The sequence below is a fragment of the Oryctolagus cuniculus genome, chromosome 8 (assembly GCF_051225735.1).
Source record: "Oryctolagus cuniculus isolate XC-2025 breed Fujian yellow rabbit chromosome 8, ASM5122573v1, whole genome shotgun sequence".
In the NCBI taxonomy this organism is placed as follows: domain Eukaryota; kingdom Metazoa; phylum Chordata; class Mammalia; order Lagomorpha; family Leporidae; genus Oryctolagus; species Oryctolagus cuniculus.
In genome coordinates this window covers 81,097,255-81,118,612 of record NC_142874.1, presented here as the reverse complement: position 1 = coordinate 81,118,612, position 21,358 = coordinate 81,097,255, and the positions used below count along the sequence as shown (strand labels likewise).

The window sequence follows — 21,358 nt, the reverse complement described above, 5'->3', positions numbered from 1 at the left end:
ACATTTCATAAACCAATAAAAACTCCAACATCATATTAAACTATGTGGCATAGTTCCAGGCTTATTTTAGTATTCAATAGATGTTAATTTCTGCACATATTGTTTTAGGTAATACATTATACTATTTTATAAATTCTGAATACATTCAAAACACAAAATCTTATGAGTATAAGAAAAGGAAAATGATAGGAACAACCATTCTTTGAATCCTATATGTTTTATTCACACATGAGTTAATTCTCACCACATCCTGTTACCTGTAATAGGATTATCCCTCATTGACAGGTGAGGCTTCAGGGTTAAAGTTCACAGAGAGTAGAACTGAACTTCAATCCACATAGGATCTCCTGTATACGACTCTAATTATGTATTTTAACTTTAATTCTTTTCATCTCCAAATGTTTACAGGCTATATCTTATACCATTTTCAATCTCCTGAAAATATGAACAAAATCATATTTATTCACTTGACTCCAGTATGTGTGCTGACTCATACCTTCCAACCTTCCGCTCTTTCCTATGGTATACAAAAGTAAAATGTCTCTTGCAAATTTTTTTGCCATTGTTTTGTACACCCCAGAATAACTCATGCCTGTTTCTACTACCTATCCAAATAGTGACACTTTTTGATATTCTGTTTTTTTTAAGAAAATATTCAGATCCTCACCCAATTCTATATTTTAAACAAATTGAAATTAATTAAGTTAGCATTTTTTTATCAATAGACTTTTCATCAGCACCTAGCCATAAATGAATCATTATTTCTCTTATTCCTTCTGACTTAAAGAAAATACTTCATTTAGTGTGTAGTTCCAAAAATACAGCATTTGTATGGGTTACTTGGCAGTGACATTACCTGAGTCTGATTTGTTCAGAATGTTTTCTTGCTAGGTTTATAAACATTTTAATTCATTTTGACTATTGATATTTAGCTCTTTCTTGTCCCCTGATCTTTTTTTTTTTCTTTCTTGATACCTTTCCATTTCACTTACTTCTTTTTCTAAAGAACATTTCCTGGCTAGAGCTTGTCATTTTATTGTTTATGATACTTCCTTTAGTTGATAAAAACACAAAGGCTAGTTTTCTTTAGACATGTAATTTTTTCTTCAGAATAATTTTTATTGACATCTTAATTTTTGCAATTTGTGTTGTATTTTGTTGGCTTACTTATCTGTAATTATATAGACCATAGACACACTTGGACATAGATTTGCAACTTCCAGCTTCAGTCTTTAACTACTTTTAATTTGATTTCCCCATCTTTGATTTTTCTTCAGATGATTTATACTTCTAATAAAACTGTTTATTTTGTTAGATTCAAGCTCATGGTTTTTTTCTTACTCCCATTTTCTACTAAATCTCTATTAAAGGAAATCAATCTATCATTGTAGAACAGGAGTAGGTCTTTGAAGACTACTTGACATTAATGAAAGTCTTTCCCAAATGCTCTGCTCATCTGAATGGGGTGATTTGAATGAGTTCTGACTGGACTGATTGTCCAGAGAACAAAGAATTAAGTTACCTGATACTTTAACTTCTCTTTTAGACATAAGTACATATAACTTCTCACAACTTGCCCATTAAACTTTTTCCTTCACTTACCTATTTAGCAATTATTTATTGTCTACCTACTATGTGCTGCATCTTCACTGTGCCAGCTCTAGGAGACAAAGGAAGAAATAATTGAAAACATGGTCACTGCCAGTATGGCATGTAGATGGTACCTGTAAGTGGTTATAGTTGGTTTCTCACTGACCAGGAAGGTAAGCAGTTCAGGAAACAATGAAACCATCTGTGACATGTGAGATGTAGACTATGAAGTTGTTGACAGCAGCAACTGTGTCTTAATTTTCTATATTCTCAGTTCCCTATGGGGCACCTGGCACTTAATAGGTGGGTGACAGATGTTATATGGGAATGGAAATCATGGAGCAAGTGAGAACAAAAGCAGGGCTTTGAAAGAACAGACTGGGAAAGTAATCTAACAAGTAGCTACTTAAACATGGTTACAATTGAGAACATAGCTACTTCATGATGTGCCTCTTTGTAGAAAGGACCACCAAAAGATCTTCTACATGTTCTTCTAAATGGAGGCTTGATTTTATCTAAGCCACAAGCTGCCACTGGAATAAATATTTTGGAAATGTAGCAGCATGCATCATGAGTGTGGAAACTTCTTAAATGCCTTCAAAAATAACAAGCAGATTGAGGATTGATAGCTTGAAGCAGGTGTATTATAATAATTTTCTGCTAGTTTGAGCCCTGTTCTGTTCAATGGGAGTAGGAATTAAAGGATTAAAGAAACAAAGGAAATGTTCATCTTAATTATCAATGAGTGAGAAATATTACAATGACTTTTGTGGCATGATTGAAAACTTAAGTAGACTTTTTCCACTTTTAAAAAATCAACATAAACATCATCCTCAAGAAAGAATAATAAAATGGAAAGGAAATCTTTATATCCATCTTAAAGCGTTACTAGTTCTTTCATTCTTTTGGGCAATAGAGTATTAAAAACTCAAAAAGTTTTTTAAGAATCCTTATTAAAGCCTAGAAATAAGAAAAGCAGCCAACACTTTCTCATTGTGTTTCGATAAAGATGAGAAACATCAATGCTTCTGTGGTGAACTATTGATTACACTCTCCAGTTTTTACCCCTTCCTGAAAACAGAGAGCTAGGCGTGAACGGCAGGACCAGCTTGGACACTGACTGCATGAGGGAAGGACTGTGGCTCCTCTTCTTGTGGTCTCATCTTATATAATGAACTTCAGACAGGCACTCTGGGCCTTTTTGTACCCATGTGTATTACTAGTATTTTATTACTAAGGATTCTGTTTAATAGCATGTTTATTAAGTCCTGTGTTGTACAATAAGAAGATGCTAAAGATGTTTTTTGTTTGTCTAAAAATAACATAATGTAATGTGTTTCTATCCCATAATTGACTTTGATAAGATACCTTTCAAATGTTTTAAATGTTGTCATGGCCAAAATATAGGTGTGGTGAATCTGGTATGGTTCTGGTCTTCTTAGGTTATAAGTAGATCCAGAATACACCTATGTGTCACTTTCCTCTTTCCATTTTGGCGTAAAGATCTTGCCAATCCAATGAAGATGGGAAAGGACATGACTGCAGTCTGTGCAGGAATGTACATACTGTTTATATGTGTCTCTGTGTGTATGTGCACCATAGATTGTCATGTTGCTTAGCTTTTGCACCTTGACAAAGTGACTGCCTGAGGGACTTTGATGAGTGTGATGACTAACAAATGGCATGTATTCAAACAAAGTTGGATCTACACCTGTTAAGATCATCGCAAAGGAATCAACTTCAAAGTTGAGACAAACGCTTTCTCTTGGTGATCCTAGAATAAAAAAACCATTACCTTCGCTAATAATTCTCCTTTTTCTGAACAATTAGTTTAGCAGAAAAAAGGAGTAAAAATAATAAATGCCTTTATATTTCTAAATTATTACCTGTGATATTCCATGTTTAATTTATTATAATTTGGTGTAAATAATATCCTCTATTAGCATGAGTTGAAGGGTTCCTACTCCTGAAATTTCACTTCAAAAAAAGAATGGAGAGGACCCCACTTGTTTCCCAACCTACCCACTTTTTGTTTCAGTTAGAGTGGGATGGCATTTTAACCAAAAAATGGTTCTATTCAAAGCATTTATTTATTCTGCCTTGCTTCTTTTTTAGAATATAATCTGTTAAATCCTGCATCCTGGGTAAGATGATATTGAAGCAGGATCCATATCATGGATCTGATCTTGAGAGAGGCCTTTGGAATTTTTTAAGTCATAGAATCATTTTAAAATGAGCTGAACAAGATATAAATTTGAGAAGTCAAGTTGAATTTAGATAAATTGCAATTTTGTCATTCTCATCTTTATCCTGATACTACATCAACAGGTAGATTTTTTAGGACATAAATATAAAAAATATCTCCTTATTTACAACAAAAGATATGTCACTTCTCTTTATATAATTTCACTCTACTTTCTTTAAAATTCAGTTGAACATATTCCTAATTTATAGTTTATATTTAATAATACCATTGTCAACTAGAATTAGAATTCTTCTTGAGTTACAGATGAAATAATGCAAAAATTAAAACAGCAACAAAACAGAAGTAAAGGCATTGGTGTAAGTAAAATAACTTGAAAACACATGTTTTATCACCATGCATTTAAATGAAAAGATGTCTAGAGAACAAAGCATTTTGGAAAATACTAACTTGACAAAGCTTGTTTATCTCCCTCCAGTACTTCAGAACCTATCTAATCTTCTGTTTCAATTTTTAGTTTCCTGGTTAGTTTTATGGTGGATGCCCGAGGTGGCGCTATGCGAGGCTGCAGACACAACGGGCTCCGAATCATTATTCCACCTCGAAAATGCACCGCCCCAACACGAGTCACCTGCCGACTGGTCAAGCGCCATAGACTGGCAACAATGCCCCCAATGGTGGAAGGAGAAGGCCTGGCCAGTCGCCTGATCGAAGTTGGACCCTCTGGTGCTCAGTTCCTTGGGTAAGGGTTTCTGATAAGCCTCCCACTTAGTCACCGATGAGCTAGTGTGCTCCACATGACATCACTAGGATGGGATGCAAAAAGGTACGTCAAAGGCTTTTGAAAGAAGATTGGCTACCGTGAAATTTTTAAAAGTTGAGAATAACACCTTGATGTTTGACTCCACTTACATGCCTCTTTTTTTTAAGGCATTAATGAGTTAAACATCCAGGTTGATCATTATTCTTCCTGTGGCTGTATCAATAGATGCCAGACTCCCAATATGAATAACCTTATTTAGCTGGTGGTAGGTATCTCTTTCTCATCTGACACTTAAGTTGTAAAGTCATAAAGAAAAAATACTGCTCTATACCAAACACAAGTATACAGTCTCCTGTGAAACAGAATCATTATCTTCACTTTGGAAAATAGTGTTGCCTTTATGGAATCTTGAAAAACTTGGTCTATGTGATTTGTTTTTTCTGTTATCAAAATTGCTACCATGAGCCTTAGAATTATACTGGCAGTGTTGAGTTACAGTTTGCATTAAGATGAAAATATCAAGATGAACCTCTGCTGTGCTCTTCTTAGCAATTTTGAGCAGAAATCCGCTTTTTCTTCTTCCTTCTGTTTGTTTGTGTGGCTGCTATTATATTAAGTGGCATCTCAAGGTGCCAAGAAATGAATAGCGACCTCTGAAAACTGACAAAAGGATGAAGTTTCGGAGCGGAACGGGTTTCAAAACATTTTGAAACAAATCAATTGTATTTAAGTCTTGTCATATCAAGTCTTGGTCCTGGAAAAACTGGGAAACCTACTTTATTAGTCATGATTATTTTACGTTGTCAGTGTCAGACTGGGGCAAGGATTGCTTCCTTTAGAACTCAGGGAATGTTCTAAAGCCTGTAATTTGAAGCAAACAAGTAACAAGTTGCTCCAAATTGCTGTCACACCTGAAGAAAGGGGTGTGTGTGTGTGTATTTCCCCATTAGAGAAACCACCTCCCATGTCCTCCTCTCAGGCAGAACAGAGTAGAAGGAGCCTGTGAAGTTTTGGGTTGCATCAGAAAATGCTAGGATGGTTGGAATAGTTCTTTGATGATTCCTCTCCTGTTCCGTATCAGACCCTTTTTTCCTCATGCTCAGGAAGTTTTAGGCCTTTTATATAATCTTCCAATCTACTGGGGAATATCCATGAAAACATCCAGCCTCTGTACTGAGCAGCGTTTTCATTATATTCCCAACAGCTTATATATATTTTTTCCTTTTTGGCAAGTGCCCTGGCGGTGAACTAAATAGGGACAGCTGTGACAGCCAAGTGCTCTCCTTGCACAGACATGCCTCCATTGTCCACTCTGGGTCTCGCTTCCTCGCTCTTTGTGACCAATGGAGGGGGCAGAACCAAACGCAGTGTGAAACCAAAGTTCACCCTGTGGATCAGCTGGTGACGCTGGGGTTCTGTGGAAAACAATACCTGAAGCTTACTTATGTTCTTTCTTTCACTGCTGCTTTGGATGTACTCAGTAAACTTCACCTGCCAACGGCTCCTCCCCCACTTAATGAGGGAGAAAGTTTGGTCAGCCGCATCCTTCAGCTGGGGCCTCCTGGAACCAAATTCCTTGGGTAGGAGTGACTTAAAACAAATTGATGGCTGCTGGCCCCCCATTCTTCTCCTTCTTCTGCAATATGATTTCTCTTTTTGTCATTGTGCCCATGACATGTCCCTCTCTATGATTTAAATTCTGTATAACCTATCTCTAGTGGACCATTTCTGACCCTTGTGGTATGTGACTTTTATTTTTGAGTGATGTTTTTATATCTTTTCCCTTAAAGTGCTGTGACCTTCATTTTCGTTTAAGCATGAGATCTGCCTAGTTGTACTATGTGCTAGTTACCTGTTGTGATGATGAATTTGGAGTCTGTATCAAAGCAACCTGGACCCAAAATTGAAAATCTCTATGTATGTGAAGGATGGATGTGACCTAAAAATAGTAGGATGGTGCATGTTCTGGATTCTGAATATAATAGGCATTGGACACAACTGGGCTGTCAGCTGTCGGGCTCAATTAGGGCCCCATTGTGTACACATGCCTATTGTTTCCTTGAATGAAGAAGATGTAAGCAAAACCATGAGTGCATGGCTCTTTAGCACAAATAGTCCACTTTTCTGACATCTCATTTACAGCACATCAAATTATGTGATGTATGAGCCATTTTTCCTCCTAGACCACTTTGTTGTTTTGCACCTTGTAGAAAATGTTTTAGGAGATTGGCGCACATTGTAGACATGCATGTACATTTCTTTTGGTTAAATGTGTTCTACTGACATTTATCAAAGGAGAAGTTCCAGAATGCCACATGCACTCAGAGGGAAACATCATTTGGCTTAAAGTAGCAGCATGTACCTGAGGATTGGTGCTCCTGACGTGGAGTGCCACTGTGCGACCCTCTGCTAGCTAATGGGCTCTGGAGGACAGCCCACCATGTCCCTGTCCCTAGAAAGTGAAGAATTCCAGGTCACTTTGCAACAGACCACGTGGAGGTGCTTGTCCTGCCATTGGTCAGCTCCTGTCCACACTAAACGTTCTGCGTTACCGTGTCAGGCCTGTGATCGTGGAGATCCCTCACTTTGCGGCCCTGCGAGGAAAAGAGAGGGAGCTGGTTGTCCTGCGCAGTGAGAATGGAGACAGCTGGAAAGAGCATTTCTGTGAATACACTGAAGATGAACTGAATGAAATCCTTAATGGCATGGATGAAGGTATGTGCACATTGAGGCTTTTAAAAGAAATCTGAAGTGGAAGTATGAAAATGATGTGTTTCTGTCTTATGACTTAAGGGTGTGTGCAGGCACATATAGTGTGTGTGTGCATCCTGTGTGTTATTTTACCATGGTGATAGAGTGTTTTGTTCTAGTGGTGAGTTGGAACACACAATACATTTGCCTATTTTTATTTTTGTAACATTCAGGAAAACAAAATCCTTTAAGATAGTAAATACTTCATTTTAATAAAGAGACACTGTATGTTTCCATCTTAGTGTAAACCTTTTTGAACCTACAACAAGATAGAATAAATATAAATATTATTTAATGATAAAATGAACTGATATTGGATAATTATGATTTTTTTAAAAAGTTTAACTTGAAAAAGTATTAAACTTTCTGTTAGAAAACTTACATCTACTCACCACTAATACATAATAGGATAATACAAACACATTTTCTATTTAACTTTATATTATTAAAGAGGTAGAAAAAAGCTTGTTCAACCTTCTACCAGTAATTACAACAGGGATGTAGCCAGGGTTGGCCTGCATACACACACATACGCCTCTAGCTGAGAATCTTAGTTTTCCATTAGAACTTTAATCTCCATAAATCTCAAATACGTCTAGGACTGTTAAGCCAGATATTGAAATATCTCAGTTTGACTAGATGGAAGTCACACACTCTCAAGCCCCGGTAGGTTTCCAAGGAAACTTCCTAGTCCCAATGCCAGGAAGTGCATTCCATTTTAAGTAACTACACAAATAGTTCTTTGCATAAGTGTCGAGAGTATACCTAGACTGCTTCTCGGCCTTTTAGCTAAGATCAAGTGTGAAGAGTATACCTAGTCTTGTACGAAGCTGGACACTGTTTATCAAGTTTATCAGTCTGCCATGCGTACGTACTGGCGGTAACTTCAGGTGGCTCATGAAGAGCAGAAAAGAGCCCGACCACAGTTCCTTGAGTACCCCTTTCTGTATCCTACCAACATCTGAACCAGGAAGTCCAGCCTACCTCATCTAAGTGGAAGGTGGAGGAAGAAGTCATGCCTGTAGATATATATGTCAATATCTTCCAAGCAAGATCAAAAGATCAGGACTCTTACTGAAACATCCTGTTCCTTGCCTTATTTAGAAGCTTCTACTTTTTTGGAACCCTTCATTTTGCTAGCACTTAGGGTTAAGTTGTTTTCTTATGTAATGTATACCTGTCATTGACAATGCCATGAGCATTAGATTCTTGTCCTTGGATGGGATCCACTCATAACTTTCTACATATGTAAAGCTACAATGGTAAAAAATGATGCTAAGTCTGTAACATGATTGATGGTATTACATATTTTTCTAAAGTTAAACTTAATAAAATGTAGTTTTAATGAAGAAAAAAGTGCATTTAAGGGCTGCTTTTGAGTAAGCTTTTATGAACTACTTGAGAAAAATAACTTTATAAAAGGAAAAGGGTTTTTTTTAGTTCACAGTTGTAGAGTCAGGTCTGTGATCAAGAGGCCTCGTTGGTTTGGCCTCTGATAAAGGTAGCAATGGTGGAGAAAGGACAGGAAAAGGACCACATGGTAAGCAAGGGAGCAGAGAGGGTAGTTGTGCCCAACTCAGCTTTTACAACCAACCCTCTCACCAGAACTGCATTCCAAGGCCATTCCCCATAGAACTAAGCCTGTACCACTAGCCCCACCTTCTAAATATCATAACTGGATGAAGTTTCCACCCTCCAAGTACATTAATGTCTGACTTAGGGGTATAAAGTCTGCATAAATTCAGGAGCCAAATCATGTTGAAACTGTAGCAAAGACAAAAAGTAAGATATGTGCATGTTTACGGTTGTATTTGGAAACATATTCTTTTGTAAGGATCTGCTTGTATTTGCCAGTGTATCAGTCTTCAATTATATATGAACAGATCCTGGGACGTTTGGGACTTTATTGCCTAGTGATGCCTAGTAGTCAAGAGAAACATAGTTTATTTCTGCCTCAGGGATGAATAATAAATGATTTCTATAAATGAAAACGTTCCACAATTCCCTCAAATTCAGTGATCCATCTTATTTGGATTTCTCTGTTCTAAACTCATCTGACTTTTGTATTGCCCTGTATCTCTACATTAATGTAGTTTAAAAAAGAACCCATGGTCTCCTCCTCTTGATGTTAGATGATATATTTGGTAACTAATGGCATTACAGAAATACCGAAACCCTGAATTCATAGTAAATGATCTCCTTTTAGATCTGCAGTATCTATCTCAGAATCAACCACCCCACTGGCTTAAATCCATAAATATAAACTTTACCTTCCCCAAACAGTTTTTATTTCTGTACTATCCCACTGACAACCACAATAATTGTCTTTGAGCTAACTTTGAAATTTGCAAAGTCCATACACCATTTACTCTCTATCATATGAACTGAGAATAGAGCAGGTTCACGTTCATTCCAGGTTTTCCCTCATACCCTCTCATTTCCAAAGCCCTGCATTACTGAATCTGGAACAAGATACTTGTCTTTCACAGTGCCCTAGAAAGTCCTAGTTTATACAAAGGAGGAAAACATGCAAGCTAAATGCTGACAGGTCTTGAAAGATTGCATCTTTTATTTTATGTTAGGATAACCTTGCTTTTTAGATTTTCCTTTTGTTAAAAAAAAAAAAAAAAGTTTTACCACCATATCTGCTCTGTAAACCATGCTGATGAGTTTGATAGAATGCTTTTAGAAGGAAATCCTTGCTATACAAAGATGACTCATTTCTTATCTCAGTGCTGGATAGCCCTGAAGACCTTGAAAAGAAACGAATCTGCCGCATCATCACCCGTGACTTCCCACAGTACTTTGCGGTGGTGTCTCGCATCAAACAGGACAGCAACCTGATTGGCCCAGAGGGAGGCGTGCTGAGCAGCACCGTGGTGCCCCAAGTGCAGGCTGTTTTCCCGGAGGGGGCACTAACCAAGAGAATCCGTGTAGGCCTGCAGGTATGGTCATGCTAGACACAAATGATCTTATCATGGATTCTAGTTCAGTGATTAAAAAATTATCTTTTCAAATGAGAAGTAAAATGTCAAAAAAATCAGGGGCAGATATTTTGCCTAGTGGTTAAGCTACTGCTTAGGACAAGGGCATCCCATAATGGAGTACTTGGGTTGGGGGTCCAGCTGTGCTTCCAATTCTAGCTTCCTGCTATTGTCACCCTAGAATGAAGTGGTACAGACTCACCCTGCCCATGTCAGAGACCCATATCAGAGACCCCTGAGTTCCTGGATCCCACCTTCAGCTGGGCTTAGCTCTGGATGTTGCAGGCAGTTGGAGACTGAACCAGTAAATAGAAATGCACATTTGCTCTCTCTCTCTCTCTCTCCCTCCATAGCTTTCAAATTCAAACAACAACTTATTTTTTCCTGGGTGAGCAAAATCTACCATTGGGGATCATAAGTCAACAAGTTTTATGGGTGCTTAGTAATAACACTAAACTTATGATTGCCATGTTTGAAGTCAATCAAATGGGTAATTAGGTAGAAAGTAATGCTTCAGATAAGACATTTGGCATTAGATAGAGTAAGATGTTGTTTACTTTAATATTTTTCTTTACTTTGAAAAGGCTCAACCTATGCACTCTGAACTGGTTAAGAAGATATTAGGTAACAAGGCTACCTTCAGCCCTATCGTCACTTTGGAACCTAGAAGAAGAAAATTCCACAAGCCTATTACAATGACCATTCCTGTCCCCAAAGCTTCAAGTGATGTCATGCTGAATGGTTTTGGGGGAGATGCACCAACCTTAAGGTTACTATGCAGCATAACAGGTGAGCCACATGTGACTGTGTTAGAGAGTAATAATGTGCCTGTAGGGTTATATGCATTCATTCAAGAAAAGCATCTTAAATAACTAGTGAGATCAAAGGTGACAGGAAATGAACTAATATTTACAAAATAATTTTGGTATTTCAAACTATAAAGATACTTTATATTCTTTGTCATTTTGTTAAAAATTTTATATAAGGTATACAAACTTCATGCATTTCATATGTACAAATTTAGGAACATAGTGATTCTTCCCACCCTACCCTCTCTCCTTCCTGTAGTCCCACTCTTCTTCCTCCTCCCCCTCTCCCTCCTGTAGTCCCACTCTTCTTCCTTCTCCCTCTCCTATTTCCATTCTTATTTCTTACTAAATTCTATTTTCAGTGAACTTTACACTCACAAGATTAACCCTATACTAAGTAAAGAGTTCAACAAATAGTATGAAGAAAAAAAAAAAACAAACACTGTTCCTCAACAGTTGAGACAAGGACTGTGCAAAATCATCGCATCTGTCGATTTAATCTTCAATGCAGTCCTATAAGAAAAAACCCCATTTTGCTAGGAAGAAAACCAAGGTTGAAATAAGTCAACGACTTACTCAAGTTATGCTAAAAATACTTGGCAAATTTGGGATTCAAACCCAAGTACAGTCTTCAACCTTTTTATTGAAGATATTACCTTCTTTCTGCTGAGGGAAAAAAATCAGCGAACAATTATACCCAGTAGTTCCAACCAAAGTGTGTTTAGAATTGGTTGTCTTTAGCTATTGAACTAGCTTGGGAAAAACAAAATAAAGGCTTTTAATGATTTCACTGATTTTAGGTCCTTAGTTGGTCTAAGGATCTTTTAAAATAAGCAAATGTATATAATTCAAAATTACCTAGCAATTAGAATGAAAGCTTCAGGATGTCAGGCAGAGAACAGAACCCCTCATGAGCAGTTACTCAAATAACCGCCCTCAAATGTCATTGCCTGAGAGGTGGTGTCTGCTGTTTGTTGTCAGTGTGTCATTTTTTTTTAGCATGTTGTTTTTAGTCATTTTGTTTCCAATGTATCATTTTGAGGGATGGGCCGGATTATACTGGTGAACACAGCCAGAACCACAAAGACTTTATTTTATCATCTGGAGTCTGGAGTTTTGCCTAATTTTTTCAACAATCCTATTATTTCAGGTGGAACCACCCCCGCTCAGTGGGAAGATATTACAGGAACTACGCCATTAACATTTGTCAATGAATGTGTTTCCTTTACAACCAATGTGTCTGCCAGGTATGGTTTATCATTTCTCAGAACAGCCTCTATGATATTGTCTCCCTTCCCCTTAAAAGCCCTATCTTGTCTTTTATTTGTTTCTTAATTCATTAAAAGTGATTTTTTTGGTTTAATTTTGAATGTGGCCTGCATTTGTTTAGGTATTTTAAACGAGACCCACCAGCAAACCCAGCAGTGACAATGCAATAAAAAGTACTAGCAGTCAGATTAAGATCCAGGGAAAATGAATGAGTGTCTGACTTCGCTGTTCCCTGCTTCAGCAGTCACTGCTTGTTTTTCCAACCCCAAAGGTCTTTTGGATGATAACTTTCCTTTTGTCAACAAAGTAGTCTGAATTACTTTCACATGGAAGGATAACAATAGCCTCAAACCCACCATGGTTTGTTAAATGTCTTAGAACTTTCAATGGCACTTAAACATCTTAACACATTTACTTACCACCCATTTATATATTACACATCTTTAAAAAGCTCAAAGTATCTGATTTTATTGTTTATGTCCACATTAACTAAATTTGTTTAAATTACTTCCCGTTTTTAGGGTCTTTCCTTTAACAGCTAAGCATCTTCATATTTCTTTGTGACTTAAGTAGGCCAAGAGGAATTATGTTTATTTTATAGTTGAGAAAACTGATGTGGAGAGTACTTAAACCATAAATTTCTTTTCAAGGAGGGGAGGACTAGAAAAGCTAAAAATGCAAGACTAGTTAAGATCAATGCACAGTAGCAGTAGCTAGGTGTGTTGGTACACATTTGCAGTTCCAGCCACCCACAGGGCTCAATCATTGAGATTACAGTTCTGTGTTTCCTTATGTTCTGCCAATCAGGTATATGTACTCTATTGTTAGGAGATGACAAGTTCTGAATAAGAGTAGTAGACTATAGATATTACAAGAAGTCACCGGGGGTGGGGCGGGGGTGGGGGGGAGGCAGGCAGTGGTAGGTAGAATATCCAAAAAGAGGTGACTTTTTGAGATATATTTTAGAATTTAAGAGGCACATAAAAGTGAAAGGAAAATAACATGAGCAAAGGTGCAAAGACAGAAGGTAGACAGTGTATTGGGGGATAGCAACAATGATGCTTGTAATCTTCAGAGATAATGCTGAAATATTTCAGAAATATTCAGAAATAATGCTGAAATATTAGTTTACATCATTGTTTATGGAAGGCCTTTTAGGTTATATCAAGTAAAGAATCACCATGTATTTATTATGTTTTTTATGCAATTTTTATTTGGCAGTTAAAAACATACAAAAAGCCTCCCAGATCTATATGAAATGAAAAATGCTACAAGAAATAAAATTTTAAAAAAAATTTATGGTAAAAGAAAATCAGTTATTTTGTGAGAAGATATTTAAAAAATAAGCAAAATAAACCAACTAAAATATCACAAAACAGAAGGAGTTATTATACTAATATTTTAATTCCCAGACAATTGAATAATAAATAAAGTATGGTTGAATCAGTAGAATCAGTAAGTTAATTCTCAGCGCTTGCCATGATCCAGGCACTATTCTGAACCTTACAGACATTATGCTAACTAAATTAAGCCAGACAGAAAAGGACTAATATTGTAGGATGCCACTTATACAAGGAGTCTGCAAAACAGCTATGGAAAATGCATGTTAAGAAAAAATATATGGTTGCTAGGGGCTGGAGTGAGGGTGCAATTGAGAAGTCAATGTTTAGTGGGTGCAGAGTTTCTATTTGGGATGATAAAAAGTATTTGGAAATGGATAGTGGTACTGATTGTGCAACTTTGGGAATGCACTTCATACCACAGAACTGTACACTTAAATGTGGTTAAAAGGATAGATTTCATGTTATGTATATTTTGCATTAATAAAAAGGAAGAGGATAGATAGAAAAGGATATTGGGAGAAAGAAAGGCTAAGAAGATAAGGAAATCTCAGGAATGTGGAGAAAAGTTTTGAAACGAGGATATGGAATAAGCCTTTGGGAAAGTACAAATATCAAATGGCCTCTACGTTCTCTGTGAAACTATCTTTCATGGGACCTGGAGTGAGGGGGAAGCTCAGGGTTTAACAGTTTTACTGTACTGGGGAAAAAAAATGAGCAAAAAGTTACTGTGTAATGTCCTAGGCTCAGCCAGCTCTGGGAGTCATCCAGTCGTGGAGCCAATAGTTTTCTTCTGTGAATTCTAGAGTACTTACGAGTTTGGGGGTTGAGCCAACATTTGTGACTAGAGAATTTCTGGGAAAAGAGTGATGAGAAGATGAAAAGCTAAGTAGATTCTGGTGAAAGAGTTTCTGGAAAAGTAACGAAGAACAGACTAGGCGGCCAGTGTGGGTGGAGAAATTAAGGAAAAATCAAAGCTCATACAGCAAGATCTCTGTTCTTGTGGCTGATCTTGGTCTTACACCCTTTAAGGATTCTAAAACCCTGCTGAGAGAGTTCAAAAGATTGTGTACACAGAAGAGTGTCCAAGGAAGAAAACTACCAACACAACTACAAATCCAAAGGCACTCAAAAAGTTTGTGCAAAATAAAAGATAAATTTATCTCATTGCAAAAGAATTTTGAAATCCATTCAAAAGGAGGGTCTTCAAGAAGTTCATTGAAAATACTTATTTTGAAAAAATTATGTGTATATTTCACAACTTTGCACATCAAACTAAATTTATCTTTTAGTCCCATTTTCCATGAATTTCGAAGTGTCATCATATTTAATAATTGTCCTTGAAAACCTGCTATACCTTTGTCTCCGCCTCTTAATCCATTCTGCCTTCCCGTCTATTCTTCCACCTGTCCTGCCATCTCTATCTTTATTTTCCTTTCCTTTGGCGGTCATTCATCATCTCCCTCTCTCCCTTTATTCTTTTCCAAAAGGCATTTGATGGCCACTTTGGTCATTTTGAAGGAACTGATTTTTTTTCAAGTGATATACTTTAAACTTTAGATGACTCATTTTTATTTCCTTTGTAGGTTCTGGCTCATAGACTGCCGACAGATCCAGGAATCAGTTACCTTTGCATCACAGGTGTATAGAGAAATTATCTGTGTACCTTATATGGCCAAATTTGTAGTGTTTGCTAAATCACATGACCCCATTGAAGCCAGGTTGAGATGCTTCTGCATGACTGATGATAAAGTGGACAAGACCCTTGAACAACAAGAAAACTTTGCTGAGGTGGCCAGAAGCAGGGATGTGGAGGTACTGTATTAAAAAATAATTATGCTGTGTTGTGATACCTTTCTAATTTTTTAAAAGATTTTATTTATTTATTTATTTATTTGAGAGTTAGAGTTACAGAGGGAGACAGAGGGAGGGACAGAGAGAAAGGTCTTCCATCTGCTGGTTCACTCCCAAAATGGCCACAGCAGCTGGAGCTGGGCTGACCTCAAGCCAGGAGCCAGGAGCTTCTTTGCAGTGTTCCACACAGGTTCAGGGGCCCAAGTACTTGGGCCATGTTCTACTGCTTTCTTAGGCTATAGTAGAGAGCTGAGTCAGACAAGGAGCAGCAGGAACACCAATTGGCACCCATATGGGATGCCAGCACCGCAGGTGGAGGCTGAGCCCACTATGCTACAACCCCAGCCCTGTGAAACCTTTATTAATAGATTATATTTCAAATAGAATTTAATAGAGTCATAAAAATATTCATTTGTATCTACATCAGTTTGAAAGTCAAGATATTAAATTAGCTGTTTTACACACTTTGGACCTATCCAGTAGTGATGACCTCAGTTGTATTTGAGAAAGTGAAAGGATATCTAGGCCGGCGCCGCGGCTCACTAGGCTAATCCTCCGCCTAGCGGCGCCGGCACACCGGGTTCTAGTCCCGGTTGGGGCGCCGGATTCTGTCCCGGTTGCCCCTCTTCCAGGCCAGCTCTCTACTGTGGCCAGGGAGTGCAGTGGAGGATGGCCCAGGTGCTTGGGCCCTGCACCCCATGGGAGACCAGGAAAAGCACCTGGCTCCTGGCTCCTGCCATCGGATCAGCGCGGTGCACCGGCCACAGCGCGCCGGCCGCAGCGGCCATTGGAGGGTGAACCAACAGCAAAAGGAAGACCTTTCTCTCTGTCTCTCTCTCTCACTGTCCACTCTGCCTGTCAAAAAAAAAAAAAAAAAAAAAAAGAAAGGATATCTAAAGATTATTTGGGTAGAAATTGTGAGTTGTTTATAAACTCAAAGTATGTGACAATAACAGCTTAGTTGTCTCTAGCTTTCCTTGCTATTCTTTTTATTCTTTTAATAGTAAAGAAAACAGACTAGGAATTAAATCCTTTTCTGTAAATGCTGAAGTGGGATATACAATGCTTTTCTGTATTACTTTTTCTTATTTCAGAATTTTTCATTACTGTAGGTCTTTGGATATTGAAGTCTAGTTATCTAATTCATAGCAATATCCAAAGCTATCCAATCAAATACTTTATCTATGTATTGATTTTGAGGGGTGTCATGAGGCAATGTTAGAAATAAAAAAATCAAATCCCACCTAATATTTAAAGATTCCTTTTAGTAGTGAGAAGAGGAAGTGCTGGTATGTGCTGTGCCAAAGATAAGATAAAATATAAATTAGCAAATTGAAGATTGTTGGTGTATATTTTAATAACTTAATATTTCAATAAGTACTACCACTTCTTTGTTTAAAGAAGTTGCAATCACAGCTATTTTATTCTGTTTTGTTTCTCTATTTTTATCCAGGTATTAGAAGGAAAACCCATTTACGTTGATTGTTTTGGCAACCTGGTGCCACTAACGAAGAGTGGCCAGCATCATATATTCAGTTTTTTTGCTTTCAAAGAAAACAGACTTCCTCTCTTTGTCAAGGTAATGTAGATATGGAAATTACTTTTATTAAAATCAAGAAAGGATTTGATTTCCTTTGGTAATAGAGAATATTCACTTTTCAGTCAGTCATTTCCAGTGATTCTATAAGATACTGTAGTCCTGGAAAGTAGCAGTTTTTATTTTTAAAGTTCCAAGTCAATATTAATTTTTTATTTACAGAATATTTTTAAGGAATAAAATAAGGAGAAATAACAGCCAATTCCTTCACTAGAAACAATATCTATCCTCTTCTAAACATAAAGGGAAGTCAACATTTTCTTTACTATTATTGACTTTAAATATTTATGCTTAGACTTTAAAAATGTGTATGAATTTCACAGTTCTGGAGACCAAAGTTTTCTAGGGACAAGTTTTTGTAATAACATATTTCAGAAGATCTAGGTTGTTACGTAGGCTAATAAGAAATTGTCCCAGATAGAGCTATAGACTAGAAATACTTTCATAAATTTATTCAAGAAACATCATGGGGATACCTCAGTGAACCATGAATTTGTTGTCTCTATTCAGAAACATTAATCCAAGTTGAGGATGTAGCAGTTGTACATATAAGTTTCCAGTTGTGATGAGGACTCCAGCTGTATGAATGAGACTGTTTTCTAGCCACTCATTTTCTATCCTGTGTCCAGTTTATTTCACTAATCTAAAGGTTCTAGTTTTCAGTCCTCATAAAGTTTAAGCTGGTCTTCCTAGTTTTTTTTTTTTCTAGTTTCTACTTCAAGCTAGTAATCCCCAAGCTGTTCATTAGCAATGACTCCTGTCACTGTTTTAACTTCGCATGATTTTTCCAAGCATGCGGTAATACTTGTATGACATACTAACTGAGACCTTTTACTAGGTTTTCCTAAGATCTCTACTTCATTATTTTACTAGATTTTCCCAGGTTGTCTACTGAGCGTTTCATTGTGCCATTTAGTAGAGTCCCTGGGAAAATATAGAATTAGTATGTGATCCAAAAATTCTGCTTTTAGGTATATATCCAAAAGAATTGAGAGCAGGATCCCAAACAGTTACTTGCACACCAATATCCTTTGCATTATGTACAATAGCCAAAAGGTAGAAACACTACAAGTGTCCACTAACAGATGAATGGACAAACAAAATGTGTTATACATATATATAAAACACATATATACATAGATAGCATAAACATATATATTATGTAATATATACATGTGTAGAGAGATGATGATAGATACAGATATAGATATATAGATAAATTATAATTTAGCCTTTAACAGAAATGGGATTATGATATAGGTTGCAGTGGGTTTGAACCTTGAAGACATATGCTAAATAAAATAAGTCAGACCCCAAAGGGCAAATTTTGTATGGTCCCATAACTATGAGGGATCTGGGGTGGTCAGATCCATAGATACAGGAAATAAATGGGTGTTTGCTAGAGGCGGGTGGAAATTGTTTAATGGATAATTTCAGTTTGGAAAGAGGAGTGAGTTCAGAAGATGGATGGTGGTAATGGTTATATAACAAAGTGAATGCATCGGATACACCTAATGCCGCCAGACTGTCTACCTCAAAATGGTTAAAATGGTAAGTTTTAGGTTGTTTATCAATTACCACAGTTTTACAAAGCAATGAAATCTTTGTACATGCTGAACTGTGAAAACATTAGGCTAAGTGAAATAAACCAGGTAGAAAAATACAAAAACTGTGTAACTCCACTTATTTAAGATAACTAGAGTGGGCAAATTCATAGACAGTAGAATAGAGGCTGCCAGGGACTAGGAAAAGATGGGAATGGGAGTTGTGTAATGGGTACAGTTTCTGTTTGGAAACCTAGATAATGATGATAACCACATAACTTTTGGAATGTGCTTCATGCCACTGCATTGTACATTTTAAAACAGTAAATAAATATATGATGTCTATTTTGGCACAATTTCAAAAACTGAATTCAAGTTTTGGGGCTGTAGCGTAGAGTGTGATAATTTGTTAATAACAATGTGTTACTTTCTCGAAATTTATTAAGAAAAATCTTAAGTATTCTTGCTCTACAAAAAAAGAGTATAATTATATTAAGCAATAGACATGTGACTTAGCTTGATGGTGGTAACCATTTCTAATGTGTGCATATATCAAATCATCACACTGTAGACCTTAAATATATACAATTTTGTCAATCATACTTCAAAATAAATCTAAAGAAAAACTGAATAAATTTTTTTAAAAAGTCATTCTTAACAGTAACAGGAAAACAGAAAAAGTTAGACTTTTGAATCCTAACTTAGCATTTGCAAATGAATTTTATTTTCTCCTTTCTAATATCATCTAACTAAAAGAAATAGTATGTATTAGATATGGGTGAAGCATGAATGTCATTCTCGTTCAAGGTACGTGATACTACTCAGGAACCTTGCGGACGACTATCATTTATGAAGGAGCCCAAATCCACAAGAGGCCTGGTGCATCAAGCTATTTGCAACCTCAACATCACCCTGCCAGTTTATACAAAGGTATTGTAAAATTGTGCTGAGTCCAATTCAGGCACTGTTGCAATTTCAAATCCTCCACTGAATGCAAGCCCATATAAGAATCATATCTGGTTCCCTTTCAAGCTTACAGTTTTCCCCTTAAGTAAGGAAAAAGTAGTTTTGCCCTTATTTTGCATTGAATACATTTTCACAAGACCATTCTAAGATTTAACTCTGTGACCTAATTTTTGAAAATAAAATAAGTGACTTTGTCCGTTATTTTTTAGGTGTTCTACTGACACTTTACTGATCATTTTATATTTTTGCTAAAATAATTACCTGTTGTTCTTGCAACCTATCCCAAGAGTATTCAATTAAGTCTTCAATTGTTTTAACATTATTAGTAGAAAATATCACCATGCTATAAGGAGTGGATTTGAAACATTGTTTGAAAAAGGAGGCTAGTGCTGTGACACGGCAGGGTTAAGCCACTGCATGTGACACCAGCATTCTATGTGAGTTCTCATTTGAGTCTTGGCTGCTCAGTTTCAAATCCAGCTCCCTGCTAATGTACCTGGGAAAACAGCAGAAGATGATCCCTGGCACCCACATGGGAGGCCTGGATGGAGTTCCTAGCTCCTGGCTGCAACCTGGCCCAGTCCTGACCCTTGTGGCCATTTGGGGAGTGAATCAGAGGATGGAAGATCTCTTTCTGTGTGTCTCTCCCCTTCTGTCTGTGAATCATCCTTTCAAATAAATAAAATGAATCAAAAAAAGAGAAAAAAATCATTACTTTCTGAACCAAAGTTTATCTACCTTCCCCTAATTCGTAATTCCTTGAGTACTTTGACTAAGTCAAAGAAGACAGTTGAATGAGTTAAATGTTGTGGATAACCTCTTTTTTATTATTTTTGATTGTTTAACCAATATACTTTGTTTTTACTCAGATGCAACATATAGCAGTGTATGGGTGGGTGCAGCAAGTTGTCAGTGTTGATAGTATGGGTAGGGGAGGGAGTAAGAGATGACCATGAAGACCTGGAGGAGAAGTAGGGATATATTTAAAATCCTCAATCTTGACTCCATAAATTCCTGCATTAATTTCCCCAGCAGTTTTGTCAAATTATATATTTTCCTAATTACTCTTATAAATAAAGATTAATCACACAGAGAAAAGCTCATAGTATTATTTTGACTTTATAAATTCTTACAAAATGATAAAGAACAGAATAAAATGTTATGCATACAAGAGATCTTCAAAAAGCTCATAGAAAATATATATTATGAAAAACCTAAGTACAAATTTAAATACTTTTTGCGCTAAAACTTATCTTTTAATTCTATTTTTCATGAACTTTTTGAAGTAAGCTCAATATACATATTATTCTAAGAATGCCAAATAAGAACCACAAATAAAAGTGTACTCCATAGACAAGCCATCTTAGTGTTACATTAAGGTGAATAAACTATGTCTGATTTTTGTGAGCTTTCAATGTGCTATGAAAGAAAGTATTTATTTGTTATAACATCTTATTTCTGTCCAAACATATCAGAGACAATTAGTAATGCCATTGTGTTCTAGGACAATTTTCTATTTAGCAACTGAAAACAATAAAAAATGTTAAATATTGTACTTCAAAATATACTTTGAAATTTAATAGCTCTTTATTTATATTAAAATGCCCAAATATTGCCTGGGTATTGAAAATGCTTTCACCATATGTTTATCTGTAACTTTTAACATTTTCAACAGTGTCTACAATGAC

At 36.6% G+C, this 21,358-nt stretch overlaps 1 protein-coding gene across 50 annotated transcripts in view; it reads left to right on the top strand.

Annotated features, from left to right (window-relative positions):
* Nucleotides 1-21,358, top strand: part of ANK2 (ankyrin 2) — a 676,765-nt gene that overhangs the window by 619,839 nt on the left and 35,568 nt on the right. For 26 of the 50 annotated variants that reach the window (XM_070047718.2, XM_070047713.2, XM_070047695.2 and 23 more), the window contains 9 exons: nt 4,311-4,535; nt 6,038-6,136; nt 7,117-7,271; nt 10,041-10,252; nt 10,876-11,080; nt 12,251-12,347; nt 15,296-15,524; nt 17,017-17,142; nt 19,512-19,634. In XM_070047718.2, coding sequence (XP_069903819.2) covers nt 4,311-4,535; nt 6,038-6,136; nt 7,117-7,271; nt 10,041-10,252; nt 10,876-11,080; nt 12,251-12,347; nt 15,296-15,524; nt 17,017-17,142; nt 19,512-19,634 — 1,471 coding nt within the window. The remainder of the gene's footprint in view (nt 1-4,310; nt 4,536-6,037; nt 6,137-7,116; nt 7,272-10,040; nt 10,253-10,875; nt 11,081-12,250; nt 12,348-15,295; nt 15,525-17,016; nt 17,143-19,511; nt 19,635-21,358) is intronic. The other 24 variants (XM_089302912.1, XM_089302907.1, XM_070047717.2 and 21 more) reach the window with 1 other exon arrangement.